The 22616-nt window shown below is 43.7% G+C and overlaps 1 protein-coding gene across 1 annotated transcript in view; it reads left to right on the top strand.

Moving 5' to 3' along the window:
• LOC103256735 (putative polypeptide N-acetylgalactosaminyltransferase-like protein 3) overlaps positions 1 to 22616 on the top strand; it is a 233767-nt gene that overhangs the window by 194817 nt on the left and 16334 nt on the right. Inside the window, exon 3 of the mRNA XM_008054506.2 lies at positions 8800 to 8966. Within this exon, the coding sequence (XP_008052697.1) occupies positions 8800 to 8966 (167 nt within the window). The remainder of the gene's footprint in view (positions 1 to 8799; positions 8967 to 22616) is intronic.

Below are 22616 nucleotides of genomic sequence, written 5' to 3'. Positions count from 1 at the left end.
GTTGGGAAGTGCCCCTTGATTCCAGCCATGTAGATGTCACTGGAAACTTTAACAAGAGCAGTTTTGGCAGAATAGGGCCCATAGAAGCCAAATAATGGTGGAGTGAGGAATGAATGAGCAGTAAAGAAGGGAGCCAGGGAGGGAAAACAAAAAGAAGATAGTAATTAAGGCTGTGGGGAAAGGGCTTTTTAATTTAAATTGGAGAGACTTGAGTGTCTTTCTCTTGAGTGGAAAAAGTGGGTGGGGGAGAGTGAAGACACATGACAGCGTGACGGACAAAGCAAGGCCATGAAGTGATAGGAGGCTGGAAATACACAGCTGATGAAGGGGTCAGCCTCGATCTCTTGGACTTGGCTTCCCTTAAGGATATGGGGGGGATAGAAAGATAAGTTGGCAGGTAGATAAGCTTGCAGAAGGGAAGTGCTTCTCTCATTCCTTTTTTTTTTTTTTTTGAGTTGGAGTCTCACTCTGTCGCTCAGACTGGAGTGCAGTGGCCGCTCCCGGCCACCACAGCCTCGCCTGCTGGGCTCCCGCGATCCTTCCTCCTCAGCCTTCCAAGTAGCCGGAACTACAGGCGCACGCTACCACACCTGGCTAATTTTTGGTTTATTGCAGAGATGAGGTCTCGCCAAGTTCTCCGTGCGGGTCTCGAACCCGCGGACTCAGGCAATCCACTCACCTCAGCCTCCCAAAGGTACGGGATTACAGGCTGAGCCACCGAGCCCGGCTTCTTTCTTTCTTTACTTGGAGAGCTTGATAAGATGCAGATGGCAGGACCCCACCTCCAGGAATTCTGATTTCATAGGCCTAGGTAGGGTCTGAGGGCTTGCATTTCTAATGAGCTCCCAAATGATGCTGATGCTCCAGGCCTGAGGACCACACTTGGAAATACCTGCTGGGGGCCTTGATTTTTCTGAGGAGTTGAAGGCACAGCTCCCAGCGTAGAGGAAGGTTGGCTCAAAGGAAGTGGCGAAAAGTAGAGAAGAGTGGAGGCGAATGAAACCCAGGGCTCTGATCTGTCACGCAAAGGAGCCTGCCTGCAGGGCAGAGGCTGAAGTCTGTGAATTTGTCTTGTCCCCAGGTGCATAGTTGTGAGACTTTGTCCTTCAGTGTCACCTGTGGGAGTAAAGGGGTAGCAAAGCGAGGAGGACGGTTTGACCCTGAGCTGCAGCTCCTCAGGGCTGGTAGGAGGGAAGGACAGAGGGCAAGGTTGCCGAGGACTTGGCCAAAGGTCATGGTGGAATGGAAGTGCATGGATTCCAGCTGGACTGGATAAAGTTGTTGCCAGGGAAGGACTCAAAGGTTGAGGAAACAATGAGTGACCCAGGGCCGGAAGGTCTAAGAGCTGAGCTTTGGGAATATGAAGCAGGCGGTCTGGAATAAAGGAGATTATAACTGCTAAAGCAGATGGTGGTTAAAAAGCAGCTAGGTGCAGGACAGTCTGGAGGAGTTTTCAGATAATTGCACTGCAGTCACCTAGTCATGGTAGACCTTCCGGGCACCCCTGGGTTTGGGTCAGAGGCTCCGAGGTTGTGACAGGAGAAAGGGATTGCAATGACAAGAATGACAAGGTTCTGATGAGGTGTGACACCTTAGTCTGGTATAATCTTCTCTTCTAAACTGAAGGACAATATACCAGGGTTCTCTAGAGAAACAGAACCAGTAGTGTGTGTGTGTGTGTGTGTGTGTGTGTGTGTATAAAAGAAAGAATTTATTTCTTCCCATTTTTATTGTGTTAAAATGTACATAGCATAGAACTTACCATCTTAACCACATTGAAGTGTACAGTTCAGTGGAATTAATTACATTCACAGTGTTGTACAATGATCACCATTTATCTCCAGAATTTTTTCATCATCCCAAACTGAAACTCTTTACCCGATAAACAACAACCTGCCATTTCCCCTTGCCCCATTCCCCCTTAACCTCTATCCCACTTTCTATCTATGAATTTGACCATTCTAGGTAGCTCATATAAGTGAAATCATACAGTATTTATGCTTTGTGACTGGCTAATTTCACTTGGCACGATGTCTTCAAGGTTCATTCATGCTGTAGCATATTGCAGAATTTCCTTCCTTTTTAAAGTTGAATAATATTCCATTTTATATACATGTACAGTCATCCCTTGGTATCTGCAAGGAATTGGTTCCAGAACTGCTGTTGAATACCAAAATCCCCAGATGCCCAAGTAAGTCCCTGACATAAATTGGCACAGTATTTGCATATGTAAACTTGTATATCCTCCTCCCACTTACTTTAAATCATCTCTAGATTAGTCGTAGTACCTAATACAATATGAATGCTGTGTAAGTAATTATTATACTGTATTATTTGTATTTGTATTATTTGTTATTATTTGGGTTTTCCCCCAGACATTTCTCATCTGCCATTGGTTGAATATGCGAATGTGGAACCTGTGGATTCAGCGGGCCAACTGTATACATACCAAATTATGTTTACCCCCATTCATCCACCAATAAACACTTGGGTTGTTTCCACATCTTAGTATTATATATAATGCTGTTGTGAACATGGGTGCAAAAATATCTCCTGGAGACCCTTTCAATTCTTTGGGGTATACATTCCATAAGAAATGGAATTGCTGGGTTCTATTTTTACCTTTTTGAGGAATTTCCATACTGTTTCCATAGTGGCTACACCCCTTTACATTTTTACCAGCAGTAAATGAGTGTTCCTGTTTCTCCACATCCTCTTCAACACTTGTTATTTTGGTGGTATTTTTTTTGCCAGTTTCCATCCTCATGAGTGTGAGGTGACTTTTCATGGTAGTGCTTATTTGCATCTTCTTAATGATTAGCCATGTTGAGCTGAGAGAGGTTTATTTTAAGGAACTGACTTACGTGATTGTGGGTGCTGGCATATCCAACATCTGCAGGGAAGGTGGGAAGGCTGGCAGTCCCAAACCTGCCATAATCCTAAAGGGTTTTCTCCTTGGCTTACAGCTACTCTTGGGATGTCAAGGTGGTATTTTCTGATTGCAACTACCCATTCCATTGGACTCCCCTAGTTTCCACTCCATGTTGCCTTCCAGAGCCAAGAGAACTTAGGGGTGGCAGGTGGTGGACAGCATAGACCCTCATCAACTGTAAATATTTTATTATTTAATCTTTATGACCTTCTGCATGTTTCTGGAGCACTTGGTAAATAAATAAAAAGCAATAATCTGCATGGGGAAGGGGGGCATACCTCATCAACAAGGGTACTTGCACAATGAATATTTGTATACCTAACCCTTAATTTTACCCCATAATTTTAAAATTTAAAAAATCTACATTTTATATGAAAAAAAATCAGCCTGGTAGAAACTTGCAGAACCTTTGATAGATCTCTTGTACCCACATCTTTAAGATAAAAAGAAAAACGAAAAAAGAAATTGGCAGAACCTGATGTGAGTCTGATTCTATTGTATGTTTGACTCTTTACTGCTCAATCTCTAAACAAACTTACAAAGAATTCTTCTGGAAGGCTGCAGAAGAGTGCTTCTGTGCTCAGAAGCTTGAATGGCCCACTTCATCTGTTCTTGGCCATGCAAGGCTGATCCAGTGATCCATCTTTCAGGTCCAGTCAGAGCTCATCCTTCTGCCCTCCTGGTCCAGCTCAGCTCATCTCTTACAGCCGTTGTGGATGCATCCATTTGGCACTTGGCATCTCCTGTACTGCATCACCAATTTGCCTTGTTACAAGTGTTTAATGTGCTTTAGCCGTCACATCCTGGAACTCTCGGTTACTGATGGCAGAATGAGAGCTGGGGCAGTGGTTGGTAATTGGTCCCTTCCCTTGGGTGGTGAAGATATGAGGGCTCAGACTGTGAAATCTCACTGCACTTGGGAGCCAGGATTGAGGTGAGCAGCCAGAAAGAGCCAAGCAACATCAAGAAACCCAGATCAGCCCTGAAAAGGGAGCCCTTGCCTTAGACCCAAAGGACAAGGACTGGAGCCTGAGCTCAGGCCCTGTGGGTGCCTACCCAGCCGTCCTGAGCACATACACATATGTCTTCCACACCCACCCTCTCTCAGGTCCTGGACTCTGCCCTGAATCAGGCCTGGATGCAAGAAAGCCAGAGTGCTACAGTGGCCCCTATAGCAGCAGGATCTTTGCAAGACCCATCGAGGCTGAGGGCAGGCTTGGCCTCACTCTGCTTGGGGCCCTTTAGTGTGGGGGTTTCTGATAATTTCCCTGCAGGCTGCGACTGAAGGTGGCAGAACGCTAGGAGCTTTGCCAACATTCCTGCCAGCCTTATTGACACCAGGGGAGGTACAGCTGGCCTCTGCTCAGCCGCATCCTCTTGGAGGGAATGCATCTGTCCTGACCTGGCTCAGGTGTACTACTGGAAGTATTCTGTGGACCCCCAGCAGGCCATGGGGCCTACAGTGCAGTTGGCTGCAGAGTTCAGGCTCCTAGCTGGGGCTTTTAGGGCAGAGGTAAAGAAATTGAGGCTTATAAAGACTAAACAATTTAGACAAGTTCCCCCAGTTAGGAAGTGGCTGTACTGGAAACCGTGTGGAGCTTTGTCTACTTCTATTGCAGCTACCACTGTGTGCCTTATCCAGGCAGGGCATTTGGAAATTTAAACACCATGAGATGCAGTTCACATCAAAGCATCTTGCTGCTTTTGATACTCATTCTGTGACTTAGGGTAAGTGACTTCACCTCTCTGGGCCCCAGTGTTCTCATCTGTGAAACAGGCATAATAACATCGCCTGCCTTAGAAGGTTGTGAGGATTAAGCCAGACAATTCAGTCCATGGGAGCTTCCAGCAGTTTCTGGCACATAGCCTGAACTATGTAAGTATGGGTTCTCCCATCATCACCATGATCTGTAATTTGCTGGGACTCCTGGACCTCATTGCCTCTAAATTCTTTTCCAATGATGGACATGTTTGGGGAGCTTTTTGTTTTCAGGTTGGCAGACTGGGTCACGAGTGTGTCTGGATACCTCTCATCTTTACCAGGTTGTGGTCATACAATTTGCCTCCTTAAAAAGCAGTCCTGCTTCTGAGAGGGCACAGCCAGCTTTGGGGGCTTTGATTTCTACCCTGCTGGAGGGCTTGAGCCTTGACATTTTTCTGTTTCAACTGTGATTCTCTCTAGTGATGCTCAGAGATGGCCAGATCTCCCAGTCAGTGCAGTGAGATCGTAGACACTTGCGGTGTTCAGTAGAATCAGTGCTGATGGCTTGGGGGATGCAGAAAGGGGTAAACAGTGGTTGCCCTTGGGGAGTTCCAGAAGTTAAGGAAACACCCCAGGCATATTCAGACAGATGGACAGATGGACAGTAAGGTGTCTGCTGTCCCAGAGATTTCACTTGGTTGGCTGTCTCAGCTTTCTTCTCTCTCTGAGAGCAGCTTTGCTGGGGATCTGTTTTCTGGTTAGCCCTTTGAGAAGAAAGACTCGGCTTTGAATTTCTTGGTAGCACCCTTCTGGTCTTGGGCATTGATTGAAATTGGTCCAGACCTTTAGATAGCTTTCCTGCTGCAAATCTTCTTTCGGACAAAGGATTGGTTATTGTTTACTGACTAGTTGTTGAAAGGAAATATGTGATTTCTGGGACCCAGATCACAGTCGGTGCTGCTAGAGGGAACACACAGCACTCCCAGGTATGGATTTTGAGGTATTTTATAGTTTTTGTTGCGTGCCGATCTCTCCTCACTCCTGGGTGTCTTTCATATCTGGAATCTACTCTTTTATCCTCACCACCTTCCAGGCTACTTTAACTTACTGGCTTTTGTAGCCGGGGAGGCAGGAAATGTGTCTGAATCTGTATGTTCCATTATACAGAGGCGGGGCTCCCAGCCACGCTCTGAGCTGACGACTCCCTTCCCCAGATCCTTCAACCCAGCACTGGCTACTGCCTGGCCACCCAGAGGGCACACTATGCAGGCCACCCTGTGCCCTTGAGCACCCTCTACCCCTTTGCTCTGCAGGAGTGAGGGAATGATGGAGGGGCTTCTTTCAAAACAGTCCCTGTCTGCAGGGTGTGGGCCATCCAGATATCATGCAGGTTGGATATTCTGTCTGAGGGTCTGCAGGCCACACACAGCAGGAATCTATTCAGCATCATCTCCTGGGGGACCTGCAGAAGGGGTGGGGAGGACAACTGTATCTGTTCCCATGTGCAATCCCCACTGTCTCTGCAACCTGTGAGATCTCTCTCTCTCTCTCTCTACCTATATACCCTCAGCTTCCTTCCTTCACTCACTGGAAGTTAACCCTTGTATCAATTCAGCTTACTCCTGACTGAAAATGCTGAAAACTTTAATTGTCTGTCTTTCCGTCTACCCAGCATATTCCAGCATCTTCTATATATCAGGCAGTGTGCTTGACTGAGAGATACTTTTAGAAGCAGAGTCCGTCTTCCTCGAGCTTAAAGATCAGCAAAATTACGGCTGGTTTTATAATAATGATGGCTGTATTCATGTCCGCCACCAAGTAAATCGTTGTTCACTACCAGGTGAATCGTTAGCTGGGCTAGGTTAGAGACCTGGTTTCTGTTGAGGAGGAGAGTCCTAGGAAGGTCTTGCAGGAAGGAAATCTCTGGGGAGAAGGGAGAATGGAGGGGCCAACCAGGTAGTCTGGGCCTTTTCATTAGTTAGTGCATTACGTTTTTACAGGGCTCCCACAGGCGGCATCTCACGTGATTATCCTGCCAGGAAGCCTGGAACTAGCACAGCTTGGGTTATCTGGACAGTTTTACAGATGGATAAACTGAGGTACCGAGAGGACACTGTGCCCAGGGTAGCATACCCCTGCATGGCAGAGCACTTCTCACCCCTGAAATCCCCTGTGATTCATTCAGTGGCCACCTGGGCCCGCGATGGGGACCCCACCCCCTGAAGGTCACTGTGAGTCCCATGTCACCAGAAGGAGTTGCTGCTCCAGCCAAGAGGCTCGACTTACAGCATGATCCTTGATGGCAGTGTGAACCATTGCGCTTGTGGGTGAAGAAGATGGTTGTTACTGTGTATTCTGGCCGTTTCTTTCTTCTCAATTTCAAGAGCCAGAAGCTGGTAAAAAGCAACAACAACAAAGGACTGGAGAAACCAGCCCCAGGAATAAGCACACAGTGTAGGTGGGTGTGTATCGTGTGTGCACACGTGTGTGGCTAGTGAGGAATTTGCTGAGAAAAGACAGCTGTCACAGTGCCAGGCTCTGGGTGAATGCTGGCATCTGGACTGGGTGGCTGCCGGCCTCTGGGCTAGGGGCCTCTGAGGGACCTCCTCTGAGGGACCTTCTGGGGTGCCCTTGTCCCTTGGGTCACCACTCAGTAAATGAGATGATTCCGGCCAACTGCCCGCGAGCCCGTTAATAACCATTCTCATCGCCCAGGCAGTCCCCAGAAGTGGATTTACAGCGACATGGTAAAAATGAGGATGCATGATCAATGGATGCCTTGCCGATCTCCTCCAGGAGACACAAATGCATATTGTAACAAAACTTTATTTTCTTCTGAAAATTGCCTACATGATTAATATGGCCTGACATAGCCCAAGCTGTTCAACATAAGAAACGGCCGTATTTCTCGCTCCCTCTTCAGAGGCTCATCCTTCTCACTCCATCCCTTCATTGGTTTCCTTTGTTTTGCTCCCTAACACTTTGTGCCATATATTGTGCAATCTCACTAGGAGAAGAAGGGTGCATTAAAATGCGCGCGTGCCTCAGCCCTCCATTCTACTTCGTTTCTGTTCGGTGTTTCTGATGTGGCTTAAGCTGAAGCATAAATAAAATTCCCTGTTGCCACCTGTGACTGAGCAACGCAGAGCACATTCCCTGGACATTAAATCATCTCTTACATCACCTGGAGCCCTAGAGAGGGTCAAAGCTCTGTGCTCCGGAGTCTAGCCTGGATGAAAAGAATTCTCCTCTTTCATCTCTGTGTTCAGGCATGGGAGGGTTACCTATTTGGAGGGAGGGATGTCAAGCAGGTGGTCCTGGCTCCTGCACCCAGAGAGATTCTAGAAACACTTGTAGAAGAAACTTGGATTCTGTCAGGCAGCAACTTTTACAGGTGGAGATTGTTGACCTGAGTATCTTATTTCTTCTCTTAGAGCATCAGCTCCATGAGAGCAGTGCCTCTAGTCCAGCACTGGATGGATGCTTAGTGGGTTTATAGGAGTCTTCATTTGGCTTCCTTCAGAAGCAGACCCTGAAACAAAGATTTGTGTGCAAGAAGTATATTTGGGAGACGAAGAGAGCACCATCAGGGCAGTGGGGAGTAAGACTGAGAAGAGATGGCACCCCCAAGAGGGCATACTATGCAGATAGCTCTTGTGAGTGATGGGGGCTTAGTCCTACTGGGGGAATTTAGAGTTAACCTGCTCCAGGGAAGAGGGAGCTGGGTATTTGTACATTAATTCCCAGTGTCTTCAGATGAGAGCTTTTGGGGGTGGGGTGATGGCTTAGGTGGCCGCAGAAAAGGTTCCGGGCAAGGAATTGCAGGTGTTGGGGTTGGCAGTTGGCCAGGTGTGCACTGAAGCAAAGGGACACAGATAGGTGATACAGGCAGATACAGGTAGATGTGTGCCCAAGACTGGCAGACTGGCATTGTCCCTTGCTTGTGGAGCGGGTAAATTTGGAGGAAGTGAGACTGAATCCCTTAATGCTGTCCTCCTTGAGTTTTATTCTCCGTTCTTAGCCAACAAGAGTTCCAGAGGGAACCAGTGATTCATGCCATTTGAGGACCGTATGGAGATTCGGTTGAAAAATTGACCAGGTCCAGCTGCAATGCATGTGCCTTTATCCTTCCCTGACTTCACTTTTCTGTTCTCTCCTGCCCAAGGTGTAAGGAGCTCAAGTACTCCAAGGAGCTGCCCCAGATATCCATCATATTTATCTTCGTGAACGAGGCCCTGTCGGTGATCCTGCGGTCAGTGCACAGTGCCGTCAATCACACGCCCACACACCTGCTGAAGGAAATCATTCTAGTGGATGACAACAGTGATGAAGGTATGGGGGCAGCTGGCTTGCACGCAAGGATACGATGTCAGTGGGGGGAATGCCACTCGTGAGCCTGAGCGTCTATGTCTTTTGGTCCTTGGAAAGTATCTGGGGAATGGGAGATGTTTTAGAGGAAGAAGTCTAGGCAAACGCTGATCTGTTATTCCACAAGTCCTCTAGGGCTCTTTAAAAAAAAATTTATCTATTTTAACGATGTGGGGTACCATTCAGAATTAGGTATACAAGAGGTCATTGTACAAGGTAAAGTTTGGGCCTCCCTTTGATCCTCACTTTGGTTTGAGATCAGGTACTCTTATTCATGTTATGTCCCCCCCCCGCCCCCCACCGCCAGCAGTTTCTGGCTACTGCCAATCCCCTTCTTATAGTATTATGGTAAATGTTCAGAGTCTGCTTGTGAGTGAGAATACATGGTACTCAGTTCTTTGATCTGTGCTAAATCACTGAGTAAGATAGACTCTAAATCCATCCAAGTTGCTCGAAGTCCATAATTTTGTTTTCTTTATGGCTGCATAATATTCCATCATGTATATGTACCACATTTTTTTTTATCCAGTTCAATTTTGATGGGCAGCACCGTTGGTTCCATGTTTTTGCTGTTGTAAACAATGCTGCAATAAACATGCATATGTAGGTATCTTTCTTGCGGAGTGATTTAAATTCCTCTGGGTATATTCCCAGGAGGGGGATTGCTGGATCATATGGAAGGTCAGTTTCTAGTTCTTTTAGAAATCACCACACTGTTTTCCATAGAGGTTGAACTAGTTTGCATTCCTACCAACAGTGTAGAAGTGTTCCTTTTTCTTTCCATCCTTGCCAGCACCTGTTGTTGTTTGTTTTATTAATGATGGCCATTTTATAGGAGTTAGGTGGTATCTCAGTGTGGTTTTGATTTGCATTTCTCTGATGATGAGCTAGACTGAGCATTTTTTCATGTGTCTGTTGGCTGCTCATATGTCTTCTTTTGAGAAGTGCACAGAATGGGAAAAAATATTTGCCAACTGTGTATCTGACAAAGGCCTAACATCCAGAATCTACAGGGAACTTAAACATGCCAAAAGGAAAGGAAAAAGAAACAGCCCCATTAAAGAGTAGGCTGTAGGACTCTTAAGAATCAATTACTGGTCAAGGATCTAGATTAATTTCTCCTTTCATGTTACCTAAAGGAGAAGACGTTGAAAGGCTGAACTCTTTCCCAACTCCCCGCCCCATCATCTCCATTGCCCTTTTCCAAGAGGTGAAAGAAAAAATTCTGTCCATCTCACGTCAGAATTCCCCTCTTGGCCACTGTGCCCAGATGACTGCGGGAAGAAATGAGTGGTGTTTGCCAGACCTTTGGAACTCAACTCTGCTGGGAATGATGGCTCAGTTATAAATATAACACAAGTAAATATTGGCTGGCAGCAACAAAACTCCTTGGAGGGCCTTGGAGACAGTGGGAGGAAGTTGTGGTAGCAAGGTGTGATGCGGGTTGGACTCGCTAATTTTGTCTTTGTGTTGGCTCCCAGCCTGTAAAATTCATGGTGCTCATTGCAGGGAGCAACCCCCACAAGCTCATGAGCTAAAAAGCAAGCCAGCACGAGAGGGTGCCTGAAGGCCAAGGAGGCTTATCTTCTGAGCAACTACAGGATTAAGATTAGGTTAAACCCTTGCTGAGTAGAAAAAGGATTACCCCCGTGAACTGCTCCCGCAGCAGGAAGATGGCAAGGAGGAGGCATCACCACAGGTCCTGTTGAAATCCTGATTATCTTCAGGAGCATGGGGATGGGCTCCTCCTACTTAATCAGCCTGGGAGCTGAAGTCCCCCTGCCCCTTCTGAACCAAATGACTCTTCTGAAGGACTTGAATGTACCTGGGCCCAGCAATCTGCCTTTTCCAGGACCTCTAGTTTTCAAAGATGGGTCATTTGGTGGATTTTCCACATCCCTAGTTTTCTCCCTTTACCGTTGGCCATTTCATGACCTTCTAAACCTGACAGTGAAAGACTTCTTGTGAGGAAGAGTTTCCTTCAGTTTCTAGAAGCTTCTAAGTCTGCAGCAAAGCCTCTCCCCTTGACATATCCACTATCCAGAGCTCCTTTCTCTGTGGTCCCTTTGAGCTCTCACCGCAGACCCTTTTCATCAGCAGCAAGAACTCCCTGCTCCTTCTGCCCTCTTCATCTGCTTGCTAGGTCCTACTCATTCTGCAGCTGTCCTCAGAGAAGCATTGGCTGGCCTCCTAAGGCTCTTGTCCTGTGCTATCAGCACCATGCTGCCTACTATACAACTGGACAGCCCTGAGCTGGGCAGGACCTTGTTTTCTAAGACCTGTCTGGTAGTTGACCCTTGGTAAGTTTCTCCCAGTGAGGGAGTGTACAATGAAACCAGGCGGGGCTGAGAAAGGGCAGGCAGGAACCAGTGAAAGAGGGGCTGGAGGGGTCCTAGAGCTGGAACACCCAGAGAGGAGTGTGAGCTGAAGGTTGGGCTGAATTGGGGTGAGAACTCACTGCTGGTAGTGTTCTTGGCAGAGCCCAGCCAGAGGAGGAGGAATGGAATTCAAGTCCACCAGAACTCCAGCTCTGTGACAACAGGGTCTCTGGTACAAGACTGAGCACTCAGTGGGCTTCACAGGTGCCTTAGTTTGGGTTTCTCCAGAAGCTGACCTTAAAACAAAGACTGGGGTGCAAGTAATTTATTTGGGAGGGTGAAGACAGCACCAGCAGCAGAGTGGGGAAGTAAGATTGTGAAGTGAGGGCATCCCATAAAGATGGGTACTGTGGGTGATGGAGCTTAATCCCACTGGGGAGACTCTGGGAGCCAGAATAATCCCAAGACCCAGGTAACTCACTTCAAGATTGAAAGACTGAGGGAGCTGGGATATTTATATACCTTTAGCATAAGATGCTTTTATGTCAGACCTCCTGGAGCTCTGCCCCAGAGGAAGATCTGCTTCAGGAGGTCTGGTGTAGGGCTGAGAATTTACATTTCTCATAAGCTTCCAGGTGATCTTGCTGTTGCTGGTGCGGGAAACACACTTTGAGAACCACTGGGTTAAAAACAACCAAACCTTGAGCCTGGTCTATAAGTCCCATTTCAATGGTTCACATTTCAGGTTTACATGACGATGGTTAGCAGTTGAGGAAAACAGAGGAGGAAGTTTTTGGTTAAGTCAGACCATAAATTAATTTCCTTTCATCTTCCTCTTTCTCTTCCAAAACCTAGGGGACCATGAGTTGACTATATTAACACCATTTCCCTCTTTCTGTTCTCTGATTCTATTCCTTAGATTTTCCCCAGGCCAGAATCTCCTTCTCTTCAACTGAAAGAGGAATTTAGTATTTTTTATTTTATTGAGATGTTCTTTGTAACTAGTGTTATTGAGCTTTGTAAATGTTCTACATCTACTTGAAAAGACCCCCACACATAGTAATCATGGAATTGAATTCCTGCCAGACATCAATTTTGTATATTTAGGTAGACTATGAGTTTATTTTCTTAAGTCTTTTTGATAATGGTATTTTAAAATCTCCTCCTACAATGCCTATTCCTTCCTGTGTTCCTAATAATGTTTGATTTCCATATCTTGTTGTCAGTTTCTTTGGCAGCTATAGATTTGTATCTCCATGCCTTCATTAATAGCAGTGGTTGTTACCGTTAGGTAATACTTTCTTTATGTTAAAAGCATACTCTTTTTTTTTTGCCCTGAATTTAGTTCTTCAAACATTAATATTGTTATCCCTGCTTGCCTTCTGTTCAAGTTTGATTAAAACATTTTTTTTCCAGCCTTACAATTTTGTTTTTCGATCTTAAAAGCAATACATGCTCTTTGTCAGAAAATTTGAATGTCTCAAAAAGCAAATATAATTGGAAAAAACAAATACTGAAGAGACTAACCAGAGGCAACTGCTCATTTGCCCATGTCCTCACCCTCTTTTTTAATGCACATTTTACATAACTAAGATCTTATAGTATAAACAAATTAATGTTCTGCTTTTTTCCCCTGAAGTGTAAAGCATAATCAGTGCCCTTTTTATTTAAAAAGCTCTGCAAACATCATTTTAATGAGGGCAGAATGGTCCGTTCTCAGGCTATACTATATATGCCCTGGTCAAGACAGGCTCAGGGAAGGATAAACAATGCCAGTGGACTCTGAATGCCCGTAGTTCCAGCTACTTGAAAGGCTGAGGAGGAAGGATCGCTGGAGCCCAGCAGGTCGAGGCTGCGGTGGCCAGGAGTGTGCCACTGCACTCCAGTCTGGGCACCAGGCGAGGTGGGACTGCAGAATCCTCCTTGTTAGGATGTTTTCATTTGAAGTCATTTGTTTCATTCAGCTTGAATATTGACACTGGCCTACGTTAAGCCAAAATATGCTACAATTCTTTGTATTCCCTACATCAAACTGAAATCACCCAGGCAAAGTTTTCCAGACATCACTACTTACCAAACCCAGTGGGCACTTTTCTGCCTGTCTTTTGACCACATCTGACATTGTTGGCACTTTCCTTGATGTTATGTTTCTCCTCTGAGTGCCCTGACACCATTATGTTCTGATTCTCCTTTAACCTTTTTGCAGCTGTTTCTTCTCTTCCTTGGCATCTTAGTACCGTACTGTGTTGCCACAAAGAATCACCTGTGGCTGGGTAATTTCTAAATGACAGAGGTTTATTTGGCTCCTGATTCTGCAAGCTATATAAGAAGCATGGTGCCAGCATCTGCTTCTGGTGAGGGCCTCAGGGAGTTTCCACTCTTGGCAGAAGGGGAAGGGGAACAAGCGTGGCCTGGAAGAAGGTAAGAGACAGTGAGGAGGAGGTGCCAAGCTCTTTTTAACAATTAGATCTCACTGGAAGTAAGAGTGAGAACTCACTCAGTCCTGCAAGAATGACTCAAAGCCATTCATGAGGGATCTGCCCCCACGATCCAAACATCTTCCACTGTACCCTACCTCCAATGCTGGGGGTCAGATTTCAGTATGAGATTTGAAGGAACCAAATAGCCAAACTATACTACTTGGCGCCCTGCTTAAATCGGTATCACTCCTGATTCTCTGCATCAGGACACACTGGGCAATCTCCTCAACTATGTGTGTTCTAAAGATTCCCCATTGGACTCATCCAATGGAATCCAAATTTCCATCCTAGAGCAAACCAACCTCTTCCCTGAGCTTCAAACCTGCGTGTTCCCTGTCTCCTCAATAGTTACCCAGCATTCCTCTGAAACCATAGCTCAGTTGGTCTAATGATTCACCTGTATTTTTTGCCTTGATATTTGTTTGGGGGGTTGGGGTGGGGGAATTCAGGTACACAGAGTTACATTAGTCATAATTCTTGATGTATCACCATTGGTTCATGCATAGCCATCCTTTATTCAGCTTTCCTTATTTTCAATTGAGATATAAGGCATATAAAAAGCGCATTAAAAAATAAAGAATACAGTTCACTGGCTTTCAGTAGGTTCACAATATTCTGTGGCCTACCACCACTACCTATTTCCAGAACATTTTCATCATCTCCAAAAGAAACCCTTAACAATTAGCAGTCTCTCCTAATTTTCCCCACTTGCAACCCCTGCCAAATATTAGTGTATTTTCTGTGTTTGTGAATTTTCCTATTCTCAACTTTTTTTTTGAGTTGGAGTCTCACTGTGTCGCCCAGACTGGAGTGCAGTGGCACACTCCTGGCCACCGCAGCCTCAACCTGCTGGGCTCCAGCCATCCTTCCTCCTCAGCCTTTCAAGTAGCTGGAACTACAGGCATGCACTACCATATCCGGCTAATTTTTTATTTATTGTTGAGATGAAATCTTGCCAAGTTGCCAAGTTGCCCGGGTGGATTTCCTGTGCTTATTTGTTATTAGTCTATCTTCTTTTGAGAAATATCTGTTCAAGTACTTTCCCACTTTTAAAATGGTTTATCTCTTTTTCTTGTTATTATTGATTTATAATTGTTCTTTGTATATTCTAGGTACTCACCTTTATAAAATATTCTGGATTTTTTTTGGAATGTATTTGCAAATATTTTCTCCCATTCTCTGGGTTGTCTTTTGACATTCTTGATAGTGTTCTTTAATGCACAAAAGTTTTCAATGTTCATGAGGCCTTATTTGTCTATTTTTCCTTTGGGTGCTGGAGCTTTGGTGTCATATCTAATAAACTGTTGCCTAATCCAAAGAAAAAGACTTATACCTATGTTTTCTTCTAAGAGTTTTATAGGTTTAGCTTTTACATCTAGGATTTTATCCATTATGAGCTATTTCTTATATATGGTTTGAGGTAGGGGTCCAAATTATTTGTGTGTGTGTATGTGTGTGTGTGTGTGTGTGTGTGTGTGTGTGTGTGTGTGTGTGTGCGTGTGTGTATGTAAGAACATATAGTTGTCCTACCACCATTTGTTCAAGAGATGATGTTTTCCTTATTAAATAGTCATGAAACCCTTGTCTAAAACCAACTGACTGTAAATATGGCTGATTATTTCTTGACTCTCAATCCTGCTTCATTGATCTATATGTCTATGCTTATGCCAGTACCACACTGTCTTAATAACTGTTCCTTTGTAATGCATTTTAAAATTGATAAGTGAGTCTTCCCACTTTGTTTTTCTTTTTTCAAGATTGTTTTGTCTATTCTGGGTCCCTTGCATTTATGTATGAATTTTAGAACCACCTTGTCCATTTCTTTATGAATTACCTAGGCTTAGGTATTCCTTTATAGCAGTGCAAAATGGACAGTGCACATCTGATGAAACAAAAGCTAGAAGCTTCTTAAGAAAGATTACAAGAAAGAGAAAATCTTTTGAGATCATCCATGTCTAAAGATAGCTTTAACCTAATCTTACATGTGAATAGTGGCCTGGTTGAGATGTTAACTTCTTTCTAAATTTTGATGGTATTTCTCTATGATCATCTATCTTTTTTTTTGTTTTTTAGAATAACCAAAGGCATTCTGATTCCTGATCTTTGGCATATATTTTCCTTTCTGGAAGCTTGTGGCATCTTCATTTTGTTACCATAATTTTGAATGTCACAATGATGAGCCTTGATGTAGGTCAGTTTTCATCCTTCAGACTGGACATTCAGTGGTTTCGATCTGAAATCTGTCATCTATCAGTTTTTGGAAATTTTCTGGTAATTTGTATAGACAATCCCTCCTCATTTTTTTCTCTGTACTCTCTTTCAGCATTTCCCATTATTCTAGTGTTGAATTTCCTAAATTGAACCTCTCGTTTTCTTATCTTTTCTCTGCTCTTATCTTCTTTATCTAATCTTTTTTACTCTGCTTTCTTCTTCAATTTTATCATTCTTTCATTCTATTCAGTTTTTTTTTATTTCTACTATCATGGTTTTACTTCCAAGTGATCATTTTTATTTCTGAAAATTCCTTTTATAACATAATATCCTGTTTTATCGGAAGTAATATGATTTCTTAGCCCTGGAGGATGTTAATAATATATATATTTAAATTTTTCCCCTTGCTTAGTCTGTTTCTACAAGTTTCATTTTTTCCCTTTGGTGTCTAGTTTCTATCTTCCCTTTGGAGTCTTTCCCCAGATGTCCACAGGTATCTAGTGAGCCTTGTTTGCTCATGATTGCCTCTGAAATGGTGACCAGACAGCCAGGAGTTGGGCAGAGGGGTAATTATTGTTTAATGGGTATGGAATTTTGAGAAGATAGAAGTTCTGAAGAATGATGATGATTGTTTCGCAATAATGTAAATGCACTTAATGCTACTGAACTGTATACTTAGAACGATTTTTTAAATGGTAAATTTCACGATATCCATTTAATCACCATTTAAAAAAGCCAGTTAAGTATCAAAAACTTGGGTTGGATCTACAGCTTTTCATAGAGCAGGCTGAGGCATGAGGTAGGAGTGGAGAGATCTAGTGATCAATTTATTTTAAGCAACTTTCACTCTAGTCTTCTTTATTTTTGTCTATTTGACCCCCCATTTAAGAGGTTCCTGGTATTGCCCGTTCCATTGCTCGAGGGTTCTCTGGTATGCACTGAGTTGGTTTCTCAATGGTTTTTCTGTGTTAGCCTGGGTTCAACTGTCAGACAACCTGTTGTTTGGTTTGCCTATGTATCTGCTTTCCAGCTTTCCCGATTTTTGTGGCTGCTGTGTCTTCTTGTCTTCTGTGACTCTGAAAGGTTATGATTTTTTGTTATTGTTTATTTTCAAATCCCTTTTACTATGGTTTTTAGTGATTTTTTAATAGTGATAACAGATTCATGAGTTAAATTCATCATCTTATCCTGAAAGTTTCGTATTCATCTTTACGAACATCTCATATAAATTGATAAACTGGCTGGGCACGGTGGCTCATGCCTGTAATCCCAACACTTTCAGAGACCAGAGTGGGAGAATTGCTTGAGCCCAGGAGCTTGAGACCATTCTAGGCAACATAGTGAGACTTCGTCTCTGCAAAAAATAAAAAAAAAATTAGCCAGGCTTGTGATGTACACCTATAGTCCCAACTACTCAGGAGGCTGAGTTAGAAGGATCACTTGAGCTCAGGAGGTGGAGGCTGTGGTAAGCCATGATCTTGCCATTGCATTCTAGCTTGGGTGACAGAGTAAGACCCCTGACTCAAAAAAAAAATTGATAAACTTCCCTCCAGGTATTTTGGTACTGCACCATGAAAAGTCTATGAAAGTATCCTTTTCTCTATACCCTCAGCAACATTGAATCTTTTTTTGTTGTTGTTGAGGTGGAGTCTCACTCTGTCACCCAGACTGGAGTGCAGTGACCGCTCCCGGCCACCGCAGCCTCGACCTGCTGGGCTCCGGCGATCCTTCCGCCTCAGCCTTCCAAGTTGCCAGAATTACAGGCAGGTGCTACCACGCCCGGCTGATTTTTTGATTTATTGTAGAGATGAGGTCTCGCTGCCCAGGCGGGTCTTGAACCCGCGGGCTCAGGCAATCCATTCACCTCAGCCTCCCAAAGGCGCGGGATTCCAGGCTGAGCCACCGAGCCCGGCTGCAACATTGAATCTTATTCACCTCTGCCGTCTTTGCTGTTCTGATGAAGGAAAATGGCATATCATTTTTAAATCTGCATTTTAAAAATAGTAATGATGATAAGTACTTCTTCATGTGCTCAAGTATATGTTTTTTAGGGATTTGTCTATTGATAACCCTTTATTCCTTTTTCTTTTGGAGTGTGTATCTTTATCATATTGATTTATAAGAACTTGTAATATGTTAAGTAAGCTTATTTTACACTCACTTTGCAGGTATTTCTCTCAACCTGTGTTTTTTACTTTAGTTTATTCTTTCAATTTTTTTACAAGCATAAATTTTATATTTTTATGTAGTCAAATCAGTTTGTATTTTTCTTTTTTGGTAATATCTATGAAACTTATGCATTATTCCTAAATTGTACAAATAGTCATGTATATTTAAAAATATAGGTAAATATTTCTTTCAAAAGAAATTCTAGACAATGGAAATATTTTTATGTAAATTACGAGAGTTTTAACATAGAGATCCTGTCCCAAAGTGTGGTTATCTCAATTTACTTAATAACCAATACTTTAACCACTGATTTGGAATTTATTCTTTTCATATGCTAAAATATTTTGGTTCAGAAGCACTGAGTCTGAATCACATGATGACTGCTTGTTGTAAAGAAGAGATGAGAGTCAAGGAGGACTCCCCCGGGACCTTGCTCAGGTCACAAGATGGATATTGGTGCCTCTCATTAAGAAAAAGAGATGGTAGGAATAGCAGGTTTGGGAAAGAGATTGAGTTTACTTTCTGGATATGTCAAGTCCAACTTTCTATGGAAATGTATTGTGCCTTCAAAACTTAAGTGAGGTGCAGCTTTGGCTGTCAAGTTTTCCTTAAAATAATAGAAGAAACTTCTTTGTTTCTACTATTATGGTCCTCAATACTCTTTTCTAAATCTTACCAATACTTTTCAACTATTTTTAACTTCCCTCATTATCTTTTTTGATCTAAAACAATATTATTGGGAGGAAAGAGTGGAATCAAACCTGGCCCAAAATCCAGCTGAGTGTTCTTGACCAAGGCACCTAATTTTTCTGACCTTGAGTAAATTGGAGTAAGAGTAGCTTTTTTGCAGGGTTTTTGTTTTGAGGCTTAGAGGTAATACCTGTAAAGTTCAGAGGACAAGTCCCAACAATTTCATAAGGGAGGTTACTGTCGAGGGTACTCATGATATTATTTGATTTGCTAGCTCCAGTTCATTCATTAACATTCAACTTGCATGTCATCCACACTGGGAAGCCCTCCCAGATTTTCCAGGTGGGTCAAGTTGGAGGCTCTTTGCCGCTGTTCCCTGGCATCAGTGTATGGTTTGACGCAGCACCCACCATGTGGCATTGCGTTTATTTGCTCATCTCTGAAATGTAAGGCACTGGATGGCAAGAATGATAGCTTCTTCTGTGCTGCGTTCCCAGAGCCTAGCACACGGTTCAGTTATAGTGGCGGTTGAATAAATAAGTTTCAACTACGCATGTGCAGAGGTTTTCTTCCCACTTTCTCAGGTGTCATTCTGGAAGATTTTGTATTTGGCCTTGTACGTATTTTGACTTCAACACTATTATTTTGGTTTAGATATCAGAAACTGCCTGCTTCTAGTCACTGTCATTTGAGTTTCTTGGTGGGCTGGCCAGTTGCCTATCTTGTCATTGATACTTCCCTGTAAAACAAGCACAAATGATCAACATCTTCTCTTGGTTGGCTGTGTTCAAAGGTTGAAAGCAAACTGGCTAGGGTTAGAAGACTTTTTTGAGTGGGAGGGTATATCCTCTGGACCTCCAAAGGAACTTTGGAGAAGAAGTCACACTGGCATTGTTTGCTTTTCTTCTTGGCTTATAATTGCAGAGATAGGAGAAGTCTTGTGTTTCTGGGAGATAACATTCTCTCTGTGTTGCTGAGGCTCGGAGTGAAATAGCCGAGAGACACCTTGTTATCACACAGCTCCATGCTTGGCCAGGCTCTCTTTATTTGAACATCACCTGCCTTCCCCCCTGACTGTAAAGAGCCTTCCTAATCAGAAATAATACTTGTTTTTGCCCCCAACCAGATCACTGCAATGTGACAGCATTTGCTCTGTGGGCCTGTAATCACCACTAGGTTGTGCATTTACATTTCTATTTGTGTTTTTTTAGGCCCTGGGAGGAGAGGATGAGAAAGAGAGTGTGTATCTTTACGTAAGTCATAGTGTGAGAACTCCAGCTAAAGCTTCAGCTGCTAACTGACTTTAAAAGTCAGCAAGAACAACAAAATTTAGTTTGAAGTAATTATATGTTCACAGGAAGTTGCAAAAATGTACAGAAAGTTCTTTGCGTCCTTTTTTGTTTCCTCCAATGGTAACATCTGACAAAACTCTAGCACACTGTCACAACTGGGAAATTGACTTTGGTACGTTGGACTTTAGCCCAAATGATTGCCAAATGTGGGACTGTCAAGTAGTCTGGTATCAGTCAGAATGTTCTGTGGTGCCATTCTGTGCTTCTGGCTGTTATATATCTTGATAGTCTCCCCTGGCTAGAAGAGCCATGCTAAGTTCTGCATACCTTTTGGACGCTAATAAGAGCTGCTATTTATAGAACACTCTTGTGTTACATTAACAACTTAACGTGCACCTTTCCTATAAGCATCCATGAGCATTTTATTTGTGTGTAAGAGCCACACTGCCTTTGACTTTGGAGAATTCAGGGATCTAAGAACATAGGACTACAAGATGCTACAGTATGGTGACCTGACTGGATGACTTGCTTTAGGTATTCTATTTCTGGCTGCCAACCGTGTTTAACAGAAAACTCTGGGAAGAAGTGACCAAGCACCAACATGTGACCCTGTTCTCGCCAGGGCTTTCCATTTCTTGTGTTCTGTTTTGCTCTCTCTTTAAGGACTGTGACTTTTGCTATTTCAAGGAAGAGATTTGCCAGCTTCAGAGCATTCAGAATCAATACTGCCATAAATAAGAAACATAATGAAAGAAAAACACACCCCAGCCTGTAGACAAATTTGATCGCTTAAATTCATGTTATTATTAGAATCAACAGCAAATACCATATTTCCAACTGCCTTTGATGGGGTAAGATAGAAGAATGTTTTTTTAATTTGGAGAAATAACTTAGAGGCCCCACCTAAAAGTATTATGATGTTTCCCTGTTGGTTTCAGCGGCTCATATTTATTTTTTAAAGGTAAAATTTAAATGGAAGAAGCGGTGGAGAGGTGTTTTTTTAACAAAGGATTTGGAAGCAGAGATGGCTTTCCTTTTCAAAGTGCCTCTCATGAACGCACAACTCAGTGTGATATATTTAGTTTAACACTTTGGTATTTTGCACCTCACATCTCTTTGCTTTCTTCTGTCCATCTTTTGCTTTCTTTTGTCTTTGCTTTGATCTCACTGTGGAATCACCCTTAAAATGCTTTCATACACAGCAAAAGCATCCCTTTTTAATCTCTCCCATTCTTCCCGAAGTTTCTTGCCTCGCCTCTTTTTTACTCCAGCCCTCCTCCCCATAGTCAGCAAGTGTATTATTTGAGTCTGGAAAAAAAAAAGCTGAGAGATGCTCAGAGAATAAAATATGCAGTACAACTGCCTTCCGTGTCATTTCATCCTGCGATTTTACGTGCTTGCTTCCTTACCAGGCCCAGGATTTTGGAGACAGGCAGGCCTGCAGTAGGATATATCGCCAGATGCCTCACTTTCATATCACTGTGACTCCTTCCCAGTTTGCTGGTACTGTCCGGAGGAGTTCCAGGCCTGAAAGGTTCCCTGGATGCCCCACCCTTCTGAGACCTCTTCATCAGCCTTTGGGGGCCTGTTTTCTGGAAAACCTTCACTACTATCAGCAGAAAGCAGCCTAGAGAGAATAGACACCTCCCTCAAGTGTGGAACCTGCTGCTTCCACAGTCGTCGGCCAACTTTCCACTCATGGCTACAGCTCTAATCCTTCACCTTTCCCTTCAGATATTGGTGCTGATGGCAACAGATTCAGAATAAAATAAGCTCGTTGTACTGGGCACTTTGCACTTACATGTGGTCCTCATGTCACCCTGTGTAGTGGGATAAGATTGTGCACACTGATAATTAGTCAGAAGTCAAAAGTGTGGGTGCTTTGGAGCTACCCAGGGTCGGGCTTCAGCAGTTTTATATGGGCAGACAAACAACTTCAGATTTTATAAGATCGCATCCACAAGAATGATGGTGTACGTAGGCAGGTCACTTTCATGCTGTGTCACTCTGGGAACGGTACTGACCCTCTGACTTAGTCTGTTTGAGCGGCTATAAGAAATACCTTAGGATAGCAGGGCATAGTGGCTCACATCTATAATTCTAACTACTCAAAGGCCGAGATGGGAGGATCGCTTGAAGTCAGGAGTTTGAGACCAGCCTGAGCAACACAGTGAGACCCTACCTCCCCCATACATTTTTTATTAGCCAAGCATGGTGTTGCACTCCGATAGCCCCAGCTACTCAGGAGGCTGAAGTGAGAGGATTGCTTAAGGCTGCAGTGCACTGTGATCATGCCACTGTACTTTAGCCTGGGCAACAGAGTGAGACCTCATCTCTTAAAAAAAAAAAAGAAGAAGAAGAAGCCGGGCTCGGTGGCTCAGCCTGTAATCCTGTGCTTTGGGAGGCTGAGGTGAGTGGATTGCCTGAGCCCGTGGGTTCAAGACCCGCCTGGGC

This window comes from Carlito syrichta, unplaced genomic scaffold, assembly GCF_000164805.1.
Source record: "Carlito syrichta isolate Samal-C Ts95f unplaced genomic scaffold, Tarsius_syrichta-2.0.1 Scaffold295060, whole genome shotgun sequence".
NCBI lineage: Eukaryota > Metazoa > Chordata > Mammalia > Primates > Tarsiidae > Carlito > Carlito syrichta.
Note: the sequence above shows the minus strand (reverse complement) of the source record. Positions and strands in the feature narration are given on the sequence as shown.